Raw genomic sequence first — 13960 nt, forward strand, 5'->3', positions numbered from 1 at the left:
CAAAGTTGATGGGCTGCCACAAACTATTCTTTGACAATATATCTTTAAGACGTGTTTAAAAATCCTTCATATTGGTCACATGCGTGTTACATCATTACTTGTTCGTCTTCAGAGTAACTCTTCTACCACTGTCCATTAACAACAAAGCTATTATGCATTAGAGTTGAGTACTAGCTTAGATGCATATAATGTCCCACAGTTGTTTCCTGTTTCTTAATACACTGTAAACTGCCACATCTCCAACCAGTCTACAGCAGTTGTTGCATTCAGCTATTTGTGAATGTTAGAATTTCTGAACTTAATGGTCATTTTTGTGTAATTTGTGAACACAAAACTCATGTGGTTATACTGATGGTTCCCCATTTGTCCTGAATTGGTAGATAATTCGTCATTGTCGTCGTAGTCTTCAGTCCTGAGACTGGTTTGATGCAGCTCTCCATACTACTCTATCCTGTGCAAGCTTCATCTCCCAGTACCTACTGCGGCCTACATCCTTCTGAATCTGCTTAGTGTATTCATCTCTTGGTCTCCCTCTACGATTTTTACCCTCCATGCTGCCCTCCAGTGCTAAATTGGTGATCCCTTGATGCCTCAGAACATGTCCAACCAACCGATCCCTTCTTCTAGTCAAGTTGTGCCAAAAACTCCTCTTCTCCCCAATTCTATTCAATACCTCCTCATTAGTTATGTGATCTACCCATCTAATCTTCAGCATTCTTCTTTAGCACCACATTTCGAAAGCTTCTATTCTCTTTTTGTCCAAACTATTTATCGTCCATGTTTCACTTTCATACATGGCTACACTCCATACAAATACTTTCAGAAACGATTTCCTGGCACTTAAATCAATACTAGATGTTAACAAATTTCTCTTCTTCAGAAACACTTTCCTTGCCATTGCCAGTCTACATTTTATATCCTTTCTACTTTGACCATCATCAGCTATTTTGCTCCCCAAATAGCAAAACTGCTTTACTACTTTAAGTGTCTCATTTCCTAATCTAATTCCCTCAGCATCACCTGACTTAATTCGACTACATTCCATTATCCTCATTTTGCTTTTGTTGATGTTCATGTTATACCCTCCTTTCAAGACACTGTCCATTCCGTTCAACTGCTCTTCCAAGTCCTTTGCTATCTCTGACAGAATTACAATGTCATCGGCAAACCTCGAATTTTTTATTTCTTCTCCATGGATTTTAATACCTACTCCGAACTTTCCTTTTGTTTCCTTTACTGCTTGCTCAATATACAGATTAAATAGCATCGGGGAGAGGCTACAACCCTGTCTCACTCCCTTCCCAACCACTGCTTCCCTTCCATGTCCATCCACTCTTATAACTGCCATCTGCTTTCTGTACAAATTGTAAATAGCCTTTCGCTCTTTGTATTTTACCCCTGCCACCTTCAGGATTTGAAAGAGAGTATTCCAGTCAACATTGCCAAAAGCTTTCTCTAAGTCTACAAATGCTAGAAACGTAGGTTTGCCTTTCCTTAATCTTTCTTCTAAGATAAGTCGTAGGGTCAGTATTGCCTCACGTGTTCCAACTACGGAATCCAAACTGATTTTCCCCGAGGTCGGCTTCTACCGGTTTTTCCATTCGTCTGTAAAGAATTCGCATTAGTATTTTGCAACTGTGATTTATTAAACTGATAGTTCGGTAATTTTCACATCTGTCACCACCTGCTTTCTTTGGGATTGGAATTATTATATTCTTCTTGAAGTCTGAGGGAATTTCATCTGTCTCATACATCTTGCTCACCAGGTGGTAGAGTTTTGTCAGGACTGGCTCTCCCAAGGCTGTCAGTAGTTCTAATGGAATGTTGTCTACTCCCGGGGCCTTGTTTCGACTCAGGTCTTTCAGTGCTCTGTCAAACTCTTCACTCATTATCATATCTCCCATTTCATCTTCATCTACATCCTCTTCCATAATATTGTCCTCGAGAACATCGCCCTTGTATAGACCCTCTATATACTCCTTCCACCTTTCTGCTTTCCCTTCTTTGCTGGTAGATAATTGGGCCCATTAAATGAAGAAAATTAATCTTACAAACGGAATGACCAAATCGGCTGAATTCATGAACAAACATGGAACTGTCCAGTACATATTTGCGGAACATGCTCTAAATCAGGTGTCCAAACTTTTAGCTTATCTGGACTATTGGAAGAAGAGTGTTTTTGAGCTGCACATAATATGCCCAATACTAAAAATAACCACTGAGAAAGGGACAATCGTAGGTACAGTTAACATATTTAAGTCGTTCAGAATTTATTACTTTGATTCCTTTTTCTAAAAAAGCTAGAGGAATTACTTTTGTATTTTATATGTGAGATTTCATTAATAATTTATATACAGGGTGTCACTAACTATTGCCATCTAGAGTAACTCCGAAAGTATGATAGTAGCTGAAAAGTTTGTGGGACAAATGTTGCAGGGGACAACGGGGGCCATAATATGACATTGGTTTTTTGTTGCTTGGTGGGGTCACATCGGAGATATGAAGGTCAACTTTTTAAATGGGATGCTATAGTTTGGTACTTATTTCCTGATAGCAGCTATCAAGACGAATCCAATGATGTGTAACAGTAAGGTCTTTGAAGGTCACAAAGGTGGCATGAACGTGCATTTGCAGAAGGTACTCTAAGTGATGACTATTGGTATCAGTGCAGTGCTGCAATCTTCCTATCATGGATGGAGTGGTATTCCTTATCACGTAGGTACTTATTGAAGCTGGTGCTCTGACAATTCTCTCTCATATATCGTGCAAGTAGTAAATATTTGCCGAATACGGCATATCCATCTGATGTGCCGTTGACATGTAAACACCGTTCGATGGTTGCGCAATACAACACTAATAGGAACGGTAAGACACGTATCGTCGAATCAAGCGAATGTGAATGATGTATTCTTTTGAAGAACAATTCGATATGCTTCTCATTTACGGAGAGTGCCAACGAAATTCAGTGAGAGCTAGAGACTTATACGCTGAAAGATATCCTCAACGTACTCACCCTACAATTGTACATTTAAATATGTGTTTGATAAATTGAGAACAACTGGATCTTTAACGCATCAGAAACATATCCGGCAAAGGAAAGTTACTAACGAGGAAACGAAAATTGGTACTCTTGCCGTTGTGGTTAGAGATTCTTGCGTTAGTTCGCAGCAAATCGCAGTGGAATCTGGCATGAGCCCGAGTAACGTTGTTCATGTTCTGCATCACCATAAGTATCACCCTTACCATATCAGTCTCTACCAAGAATTAACTAGCATGGATTGTATGCATCGCATTGAATTCTGCCAGTGGGCTCAACTTCACATTCAGAGGGACGACATGTTTATTAATTTGATTTAATTTGGTGTTCCAACTACAACTGAAGATATGAAAGAGATAATTTTCAGATCAAGTGCTTGGATAAGTGCTGATGTGATTAGGAATACCACTCAATTTATGATAAGAAGATTGCAGCATTGCAGTGATACCAATGGTCATCACTTTGAACACCTTATGTAAATGCATGTTCATCCCACCTTTGTGACACTCGTTAACCTTCAAAGACTTTACTGTTCATCTACATCTACATCCATACTCTGCAAGCCACCTGATGATGTGTGGCGAAGGGTACCTGGAGTACCTCTATCGGTTCTCCCTTCTATTCCAGTCTCGTATTGTTCGTGGAAAGAAGGATTGTCGGTATGCCTCTGTGTGGGCTCTAATCTCTCTCATTTTATCCTCATGGTCTCTTCACGAGATATACGTAGGAGGGAGTAATATACTGCTTGACTCCTCGGTGAAGGTATGTTCTCGAAACTTCAACAAAAGCCCGTACCGAGCTACTGAGTCTCTCTCCTGCAGAGTCTTCCCCTGGAGTTTATCTATCATCTCCTTAATGCTTTTGTGATTACTGAATGATCCTGTAATGAAGTGTGCTGATCTCTGTTGGATCTTCTCTCTCTCTTCTATCAACCCTATCTGGTACGGATCCCACACTGCTGAGCAGTATTCAAGCAGTGGGCGAACAAGCATACTGTAACCTACTTCCTTTGTTTTCGGATTGCATTTCCTTAGGATTCTTCCAATGAATCTGTCTGGCATCTGCTTTACCGACAATCATTGGATTCATCTCAATAGCCGCTACCAGAAAATATCTCTGAAACGACCCCATCTAGCAACAAAAAACCATCATATTATAGCCCCTCATTGCCCCATGCAACATTTGTCCCACAAACTTTTCAGCTACTATCATACTTTCGTAGTTATTCTAGATGGCAATAATTAGTGACTCGTTTTAAGTAATCACAAATTATAGAACTAATATGCTGTTTTAATTACAGTACTTACAGAATTGCAGTAGTTTTAAATAGCAAACATTGGCAATAATGGTAATCTATGTGAATATTTCTATCTTTTACCATCATATAGTAATCGGAACTACACTGTAAAAGATTCTTTATTGCAATTGTACAGAAATTACACAGAATTCCCTTGTATTTCCATAAATTAATTTCATTATATATCTCTAAATCTCTAGTTTCACTGTTGCAACTTAATTAGTCACAAGATAACACAGCAGCATATCTGATGGATTGAGCGGTCTAGCTATAGTATAGTGTGGGTGGTATTGTTAAGTACAGGAAGGACCAATAAGAGATTAGCATTGTGTGGTGGGAGTTTCAGATTGAAAATATTCAATTTATTACAACTTTGCAGAAGATAAATTAATCAATTAATTTTTACCAGTCATGTGATTGGTGCTCACTTCTTGTCACATTGATACTTGCTTTGAGCTGCATGCAGCTTGTGGGTCACAGGTTGGACACCACTATTCTAAACCATGATTAGAAACACGAGGGCCTGCTTACACCACATTGGCAATTTGAAATTTCTGTGAGGCAAGTTATAGGAGCCAGGCACTAGCAAATCATTATTACTTAAAAAGTGTTATGCTTGCTGTGATGCATAGGTACATGCAGGGCCTTGCCAGATGTAGGTGGCTACATGCTGGAAACATTGCTTCCTCCCACTGCAATATCCCCTTCATAAAATTATTATATTAGAGCTATAGTTAACCCAAATTTCAGAGATTGGAATTACTCTCCTACATACAGTATCTTCTCCTACTGCCCTGGACTTAGCCTCCATTAGCATAGCCCTTCCTCCATAGATCTTGTATGTAAGAACTGCACATGTCAGGATGGTATCAGGTGGGCATCTGGAGTGTTTTTCCTACACATAAAATGAGAAATGTCAGGATTCAGGGAAAAAATGGGTTTTATGCCCAAGACCCACCACTAAGGGATACAATATTCAAGAAAACTGGCTACGGCCACAGAGTGAACCACATGTGGTACGGAAAGAGCATTTCACCCTCAATAGGAAGGATTTGTGGATACGTCCAGAGGGTAAGAAAGCTGGCAGGCAAGAGAGACATGCACTGTTCTGGCCGTTACCTCGCCAACCCTCTTGCGAACCTCACGTGATGGCACCCAGTTGTCCCATTGGTGGTTTGTGGCAGAAAGCTGGCGAGTCTCTCAGCAGTACCATGACGGCGTCCCTAGCAAAACGTAATAGCGTGGGAGCCAGTCAGAAGTACTGCAGAGTAGTTTACATAACTGCTCACGGCACTGCCTGAGGCCAAGTTAAAATGATTGGAGTAGAATACAGTAAAAAAATTTTACCATTATTACCTGTTACCATGTAAAATTCCTTCCCCTTTCCAAGAGAGCTGGTTATGGGTCTGTGGTCATTAATATTGCTGATACCGATCACTCTTAATGTCCACTTCAAAACAGTGTTTTTCTTTTGATGTACCTGGAAGGCAATGAACATTTAGTGTTTTTTACTTAAAAAGGGGTCTTAAAATTAATGGAGGCTTAACTTCTCATTTTAAAAAATTGATCATGAAATATGCAATTAGGGCAGGGGGTACAGAGTTCGTGTTTGTACTTTACAGTTTCATTATCCATTGGTGTCACTTGAGTCCTTCATAATTGGATGTATCTGGTAAAATAGTGTCTTTTTCTGCACACTTTGCAAAGTCATCAGAGTCAGTGCAACAGCCGGTAGTTGACCGTGTACATGGAGCCTAGGCGGTGGTGGGTGCAGTGGCAACGACCAGCTGGGCTGCAGCTGAGCTGAAGTGCATTGTCACCTGGGCACCATAATACGTACCTGGAGTCGAGATGATTAGTGGGCCGGCTGGCCGAATGGGAGCGTGTCGAGCTCCAGTGACTGCAACACTCGCAGGCGAGAATAGCCTCAATGGAGGCTCAAGTGACTCACAATAAACAGGGGTAAACTAACAGTAAGTGATAGGAACAAATACAGAATGAGCCTGTAAGAGACATAATTGGTAATTGATTGAACCAGGTATCAAGCATTTTAATTACAAATAGATAGTTTGTTTTTACTCCCGGTATTGGAAAACTACTTTTCCATAAAGTGTTTTTAACATATTTGCGTAAAATTTGAGTAATCAGTTACATGAAACACTATATCTTAACTTACTGGGAGGGCCATTTCTGTAAAGTAGTGTGACTCATCTGACATTATCCACGGTATTCACCGTCTGAATGGGAATGTAGTACAACCTGTATTCGTGGCTCGCGGAGTTTACAGTAGCCATATGTATACCAAATCCATGCAAAGAAGCCATTGACTAGTAGAACTACATGTAGAGATGTAACATTTGAAATGACCACTCATTTGGAATAATTTTGAGTGTGCCATTCAGCAATATGTACGGTAGTAAACTTACCGATGAAGGAACACAATTTCATGACAACCAACAAGCAATGAAGTTGTATTCCTATCCCTTGAGGTTAGGCATGCATTACTGAAATGCGAAGCACTCGATGTCTTTGTAAGGCATTTCTTTTATTAGGACACTGTTGATGCCTTATGGCAAGACTTGAGTAAGAGAGATGGATCACTGCAAAAAGAGAGGAGCGATACCTCGGTATAATATGGCTGGAAAAGAATGCATTAGTCTTGGTACTGTTGGAGAGATTAGTCCTGATCAATCCAGCTAGATCCTCATTTACAGAAGAAAGTAATTCAGAATAAGCCTGACAGCTTGGCAATGGGGTAAGCAAAGAAAGTGAGAGGGTCAAAAAAATTAACTGCAGCAGCATGCGGTCGTGGGCGCCGACTGGCAATTCCAGGAGAACAGATGCATATGCACCGTGCCCCATCAGTAGCATAAGCAAACATGTCATCAGAATCAATCAAAGCTTACTCGATCTACCGCAGAAATCAATAGGTGTATAAGTTTCACGTCAATCGATAGATTATGTGTTTCAGCGTTTCTGTTTGCCTAAAGTCACAGTAGCACGGCCACTAAGCAAGTTCTTCGCAGGTCGGTGTGCCGTATTTTGGCGTACGTGACAGAGCTTGTGGCATCGCCAAGACAATGATTCTGAATGTATTTTTGTGCAGGTAACTTCTAGTGGTTCTCATGGGCTAATCTTTAGCTATCTCCCATTTCACTGGGGATTGCTACTGTACCTTAATTATTGAAGTAACATGCATTATGGCGCCCACATTGTGCTTGGATTCAGCACCAAAAGTATATTTTGTGTAAAGTGTACTGCATGCATGTCTCAGTGAAAGCAAATAAATTTACAGTATTTAGATAAGGTGGAATGTCCTAGCTTTTGGGATGTTTCCCTAAACTGCTATTTTCAAACAAACAAAGTTACAATAATGCTCAGTTTGAGCACCCTCTAATTGCACTCAACATTTTTATATCTGATATAATAAAAATAAAAATACACTTCAAAGTAGGGAGGCAAGCTCGGAGAGAGGGGGTAAACTATCAGATAAAATACATAAATACATAATAAAATACAGAGACATGCAGACAGAGCTCAAAAACCTTACGCTGAAGACAATAAACATTTTCACATATATTTTTCAGTAATAACTGGAGCAGGGCCTTCTGCTATAACTTTTCTCTCGATATCTCTGCCATCATGTATTTCTGCTTATAAGCTAAGCTAAACTAAACTAAACTCCATCCAAACGCCTTGGAAGGCCGAACGATACCGACCAGCTGCCGTGTCATCCTCAGCCCACAGGTGTCACTGAATGCAGATATGGAGGGGCATGTGATCAGCACACTGCCCTCCTAGCCGTACATCAGTTTTATGAGACCAGAGCCGCTACTTCTCAATCAAGTAGCTCCTCAGTTTGCCTCACAAGAGCCGAGTGCACCCCGCTTGCCAACAGCGCTCGGCAGAGGAGGGGTGGTGTATTCATTTATGATCTTATATCGATACATGTTTTGTTTCTTTGTGCCTGTACTCTTTATTACTGCAAGTCATCATTGATGGCCTTTGCGGTGATGTATTCAACTTACCTGCGATATCTTATGAATTGTTGTGCTGCACTGGATATTCTTGCAGGTGGTGGCAGTTGATTTTCCAGAGGTGAACTTATCTTGAAGTCTGAAAACTGCAAGTAGACATTGTAAAGCATAAAAAGTAGCTTGGAGTGGTTTTTTATGTAATTTTTGAGGACACGTATAACTGTGTTTGGTAAAATCAATAAGCTATTTTGATGTGCGAAGGGTAGGTTGTGGCTGTATTCCAAAGTTTTCTAACTGTGTTATGTAAAAGTACTGGACGGTGCAGCTAAGTGAGGCTCGGCATGGTTTCTGTGGCACAATACCAGTGGTATGTGCCGTAATCAGCAGGATCCAGTGTCATGGTGGTGGCAGGCATACTTCTGGAGTGTGACCTGCTTTTCCGTTGTCTTCGTGATGAAACAATACGCACACAGCTGAAACACATTCGAAAATGTACCTGGCTCGTTGGCACAGTGGTAGAATCAATATCAGATTGTAATACTCAGTAGTTTTATGTTATCGTTACATAAACAAAGTACATAATTCACTTCAATTAAGTTTTGTGATGTAAGGATGCTAATGGCAATTCTTGCCCTAATTTAGCAGGCGCCCTTGCTATAAAATGTAGACCTCTGTTAATAACTCCTGCTACAGTGACAGATAAGAGAGCCAAATCTGCCAGGAAGGGTTAACTGAAATTTGTAATGGGGCTGGTAGGCTTGTGTTTATCCAGAACTATGTCCATTATGGTTCTGCTTCTTCAATCATACAACAGAGTCAGGTCGTGGGAGAAACTAGAAATATTTTCCTTTATCCAAAGAAAGCTATTAGGTTTAGCTTGCATGCTAGGATTGGTATGGTGGATTGTGCTGAATGGTTTCATGTGAGCTCTGAGCAGTCTAATATTGGACTTTGTTTAACCATTAGGAAAGTGCATAACTGTTTATTTGATAACAGATTTTATGTTTTAACTTTACATTTCAATAATTCTTTGCCAAGTGGGGATATAGTGAGTGTTTTATGAAGGAAACTAATCTTCCGGTGTACTCTAGTTAGTACAAAATGCATGTGTGTAGGTCATAAACGTTGCCGGACAGCTGCCCGACATATTACTTCAGAGCGATGGCCGCCGCTTGTTGCTATAAGTGGTGGGGAGCTTGTGCGTACTCGAACCTCAGCCCACGGGCAACAATGTGGTGTCACTCGCTGTAGTGGCTAAGCTTTTCCAATTGTAACTTGTGAATATTTCCTATCAGGTGGAAGCAAAGATGTTTACCACGCAATCGGTGAATGATCATATGGTGTAGAAATCTTTAGTGGCATGCCTGTGGCCCTGTTGCATCTAAGGTGTCGAGAGTAAGCTTATCTATTAGTTTCTTGTTTTATAATAAATTTTCTTTACTATTAGATAGTAATTAACAATCGTGAACCTGAGTCAGATTGAATTGCTGTCTCAGTGTGTGAAATCTGAGTGTAAATAACAGTCATGGCTTTGTTTTAAAAGTGGACTTCTAACTCAACTCATGTAAGAGTCAAGTACTGCATAGAAGTTAGCTGTGTTAGTGAACCATTTCGTCGTTGTGTAAGTAACATTGTGTGACATCAAAAGTAATGGCAGTGGGTAACGTATTACATTTGTATTACGCTCTTTGTAGACATACATAGCATTTTGCTCATGGCAATATAAATAATTGACTGAGAAAACATCTCATAATACTTGTTAAGACATAGAATTTCACTATACATGAAGAAGAAATGAAACAGTTGTGTACCAGTAACAGCTGTTTCTTGCAAGTGCAGGATTTTATCTACTCTTCTATTTTTACTTTAACTACCCTCTTCCCCCACCCCATTTTATTTTTGTTCCTAGCACTATTTCTTTGTAGTCTTTAGCTGCATTATACTTTATAATTTTTATTTTCCTTTCTTTTGTCATTTTTGATCTGATGTACTTATACCTCTTCCTTTTTCTGGTGTCTTTTCATTTACTTTTGTCTCCCTTTCATTGCGCAGCAACTTGGGTTCTTTCAACATCCTGTTGAGTGACTTTCACCTTTTTTTCTATCTTGACAAATCAATCATCCTTTCCCCTCTAATGAAGGGAAATATAGTTCCAAAAGTTAGGAGTATTTTCTGTTTTAAGTATTTTCATCAGTAGTACTGGGAGTTAACTTCTAAAGGGATGTTCTGGGTAGACTTTCTGACTTTTTGCAGTTGTGTTAAAGACTTGGGGCAAGAAGCAGGGGAACACAGAGGTAGGAGGGGGGGGGAGGAAGTTCTCCTCCTCCTCCCCCCCTCCCCCTCCCCCTCCCTTGTCCTACCCAGAGTATTTTATGTCAATAACATACAGTGAAATTTTTGATAGATCTCCCAGGGATACATACAAGATTGCCTGCAGAAATCTATGGAATGCCTTTGTAAACCCTGACATCAGATATTTGAAGTACTTCTGTTCAGTTATTCATTGAAGTTGTACAGAAATATTAGTGTTGGAAAACTTTGGTAATTGCTATATTGTTCACAACGTAGGTGTAAAATTGTTTCTATCACATACGTAATGCTATGTCATTAGAGATGTTTCTTCAGTTGTGCTCTTTGTTTTCTGTTATAGAATATTTAGACTTTTTACTTTTATAGGAAAAAGCAGTTTTTTAATTGATGTACTACATGATGTGAATTTGTTTCTATGCCTTAGCTTGTCTGCATAATAGTGGCAAATGAGGCAGATGTGGCAGCTTTTAAAGATTTTGTGGATACCGGTGCACCAGCACCAAAACCAGCTGCTCCATCCCCAGAAGCAGCTGCTCCACCACCACCACCACCACCACCACCACCACCACCACCAGCAGCAGCAGCAGCGCCGCCACCACAGCCTGTGGCACCAACTGCCCAAGCACCACCAGCAGGAGAGAGGGTCTATGCTAGCCCCTTGGCGAGGAGAATTGCAACAGAAAAAGGTGTTCAACTGACTGTGAGTTGATTGTTAGTTTCTTTTTAATTTCTGCTTCATCATGACACTTCATGTTTTTATTACTCATAGACCATATGTAGTGTACTACTGATGGAAATGGAAAATACACAATGAATACCTTGACCAAACACGACTAAGGTGATACTCCAGTATTTCCATTCCTAAGGGAATGTCGATTAAAATTTCATCCTCACATGAGCGTATTTTCAGTACAGAAAAAGAGCCATTCCTGCAACTGAATGTTGAGAGAACATTGTGGCTTTTGGGTGTGTTTAATGTTACTGTAACTTTTTGCATGGAGATTGCAACACAGCATGTCCAGAGAATGTTTACATGCAAATTATTGCAATCTTTTGGACTTCGAAAATGGTTGAATCATTGGCACGAGGGACATGGGAACATTATACCAACAGTTCGCACAGACAATTGACTGCAGAATGACTGCTGACAAGATCGACTGAGGAAAAGTGTGGCAAGAAAAGTGTGCACAGATCCTTACAGCAGGGCTACAACATGAGAAGATATGAGTGTTCAAGGGGCCCTGACAGATAACCAGATAAAAGCTGAAATTCTGACTGAGGTTACAGGCAGAATCACCACAAACTGTCAGGAACAATTATTGGAAGCTGGATTGAGATTTAGTTGCCATGTGTTTTTTAACTGCTGACACCATGCCAAACAAAATAGACCTGTGTGGTGCAGAGTTAGTCAGTTGGGATATAGACTAGCATTCTGTGGTAAAAATGAAATAAGCATTTGGCATCATTGGCCGGGTCCGGGAGTGAGTCTCATTTCTGCTTGTGGCAGTCAGAGTGACCGCATTACATCTGACAGGTCAGGTCCTCTACAAAGCAAGCAGCAGTTATCAGGACCCATATATCCCAACTCCTGGAAACGTGGTACGAGTTATTGGATATGACAACCTAAATGTTGAAGGGTGGCTGAGTGTTTGCCAGTATGCGGCAACATGGATAAACCCTGTTGTCATACCCTTTATGACCAGAATACTGCACAGTTGCTGGTGGGCTGGGATGTAGTCAGAATTGTAAAGTGGTGTGAGCTTCAAATTAACATAAGATAATCATGTTGAGAAAAAAGAAATGTATTGGTTTATTTTCACATATGGATTACATGGTGAGGATTGCCAAAGGGACAAGAGATGATAACTTAAGTAGCCTCAGGCCCATCTTGGAGGAGAAGGAAAGTGCAAAGGTAAAGAGAACTAAGCCATTTAACATCTGCTCTGGCAATGACCCAGAACAGAAGAGAGCAATTTTGCATCTGAAGGTCAGAGAGCCCTCAGTCTTGTGAGATGATCCTCTGGTGTGATTTGTCAGGATGGTTTTGCAGTCAATGATTCGGACTATTCCACCATGGCGTTAGGCTGTCGTCTCTTCAGCAGAAACGAGACAGACCTCCAAAAAAGACAGCCTCTTTTTAAAATTTAAATAATAAAAAAAAAGTTCACATTTGGGGCCCGGAGCACATTTCACATCTCCTGTCATGCCCCTCACAGTGAAGGACATCAATTTTTAATGGAATTAGAGTTTAATCACTCAATACTTGTTACGTGATGGACATATTCACAAAGTTTGGTAAATATTGAACTGGTGCTCCATGGCGTAAAATTTTCCATTGCCATCATTATAGTTTATTGGCTTTATGCGGTCACCTATGGTACAATTAAAATTTGCAGTATTGACAATTAGCATCCTGTTCTATCGGAAGCATTGGTCACTATTGCCAGAATATTTCAGTGCTATATGTATACTCGAGTGCGTTTTTTTTTCAGGCTGGCACAAAATTTGCTGGAATATTGGCTATTGCCTGAGGTCTCACTGCACCACACAAACACCATTCCATGCTCAGATTTATGAGGGGTAGTGTACGAATTCCTCCACCGCAGTACTGTAGTGTGAAACTAGAGTAGAAAAGCAAACAGATCTCAAATTCATTAGTGGGCTGCATCATTTTATTTAGGCTCCTGCAGTGGCTTGCTTTGGTACAGTGATGTAGCAGTTTGTGTGTTCCAGACATGTATCTGCAAACAAACTAAAAAATTTAATTACATGGCTTTATTTTGTTGAGGTGATGGTTAAATTTTGATGTTTATCCCTCATAAAACATGCTTGAGTTGGTAGCTATAGGGAAGAGTGTAAAGATGAATCAATGGAAAATCCAGAATGGGATGTGACAATATTATGAGAAGGAAAGTTGCTAGTCACCATATAGCAGAGATGCTGAGTCGCAGATAGGCACAACAAAAACCTGTGAAACCAGTCAGGTGGTCTAAAAGCTAAGCTGCAACCACTGTGCTGCATTGTATGTAGGCATGACAACCAACAAGCTGTCTGTCTGCGTGAATGGCCAAGAAACAAGTGGACCACCCTGTTGCTGAACATTCTGCCAAATATTTCAGTCACTGCTTCACAGCCTATTCCATATGGAATCTTCCCACCAACACAAGCTTTTCTGAACTGCGCACCTGGGAACTTTCCCTGCAATACACCCTACGTTCCTGTAACTGTCCTGGCCTCAACCTTCGTTAGTCACTTTCCTCACCCATCCAGTCCCTTCCTGTTCCCATTCCAGCACTACACAGCTGTCATTCCACCACAACACCCAGTCCTTTTCCGCTA

At 40.5% G+C, this 13960-nt stretch overlaps 1 protein-coding gene across 1 annotated transcript in view; it reads left to right on the top strand.

Moving 5' to 3' along the window:
• LOC124777232 (dihydrolipoyllysine-residue acetyltransferase component of pyruvate dehydrogenase complex, mitochondrial) overlaps positions 1-13960 on the top strand; it is a 90081-nt gene that overhangs the window by 15550 nt on the left and 60571 nt on the right. The window contains exon 4 of the mRNA XM_047252559.1: positions 11046-11321. Coding sequence (XP_047108515.1) covers positions 11046-11321 — 276 coding nt within the window. The remainder of the gene's footprint in view (positions 1-11045; positions 11322-13960) is intronic.

The sequence above is a fragment of the Schistocerca piceifrons genome, chromosome 2 (assembly GCF_021461385.2).
Source record: "Schistocerca piceifrons isolate TAMUIC-IGC-003096 chromosome 2, iqSchPice1.1, whole genome shotgun sequence".
Lineage (NCBI taxonomy): Eukaryota > Metazoa > Arthropoda > Insecta > Orthoptera > Acrididae > Schistocerca > Schistocerca piceifrons.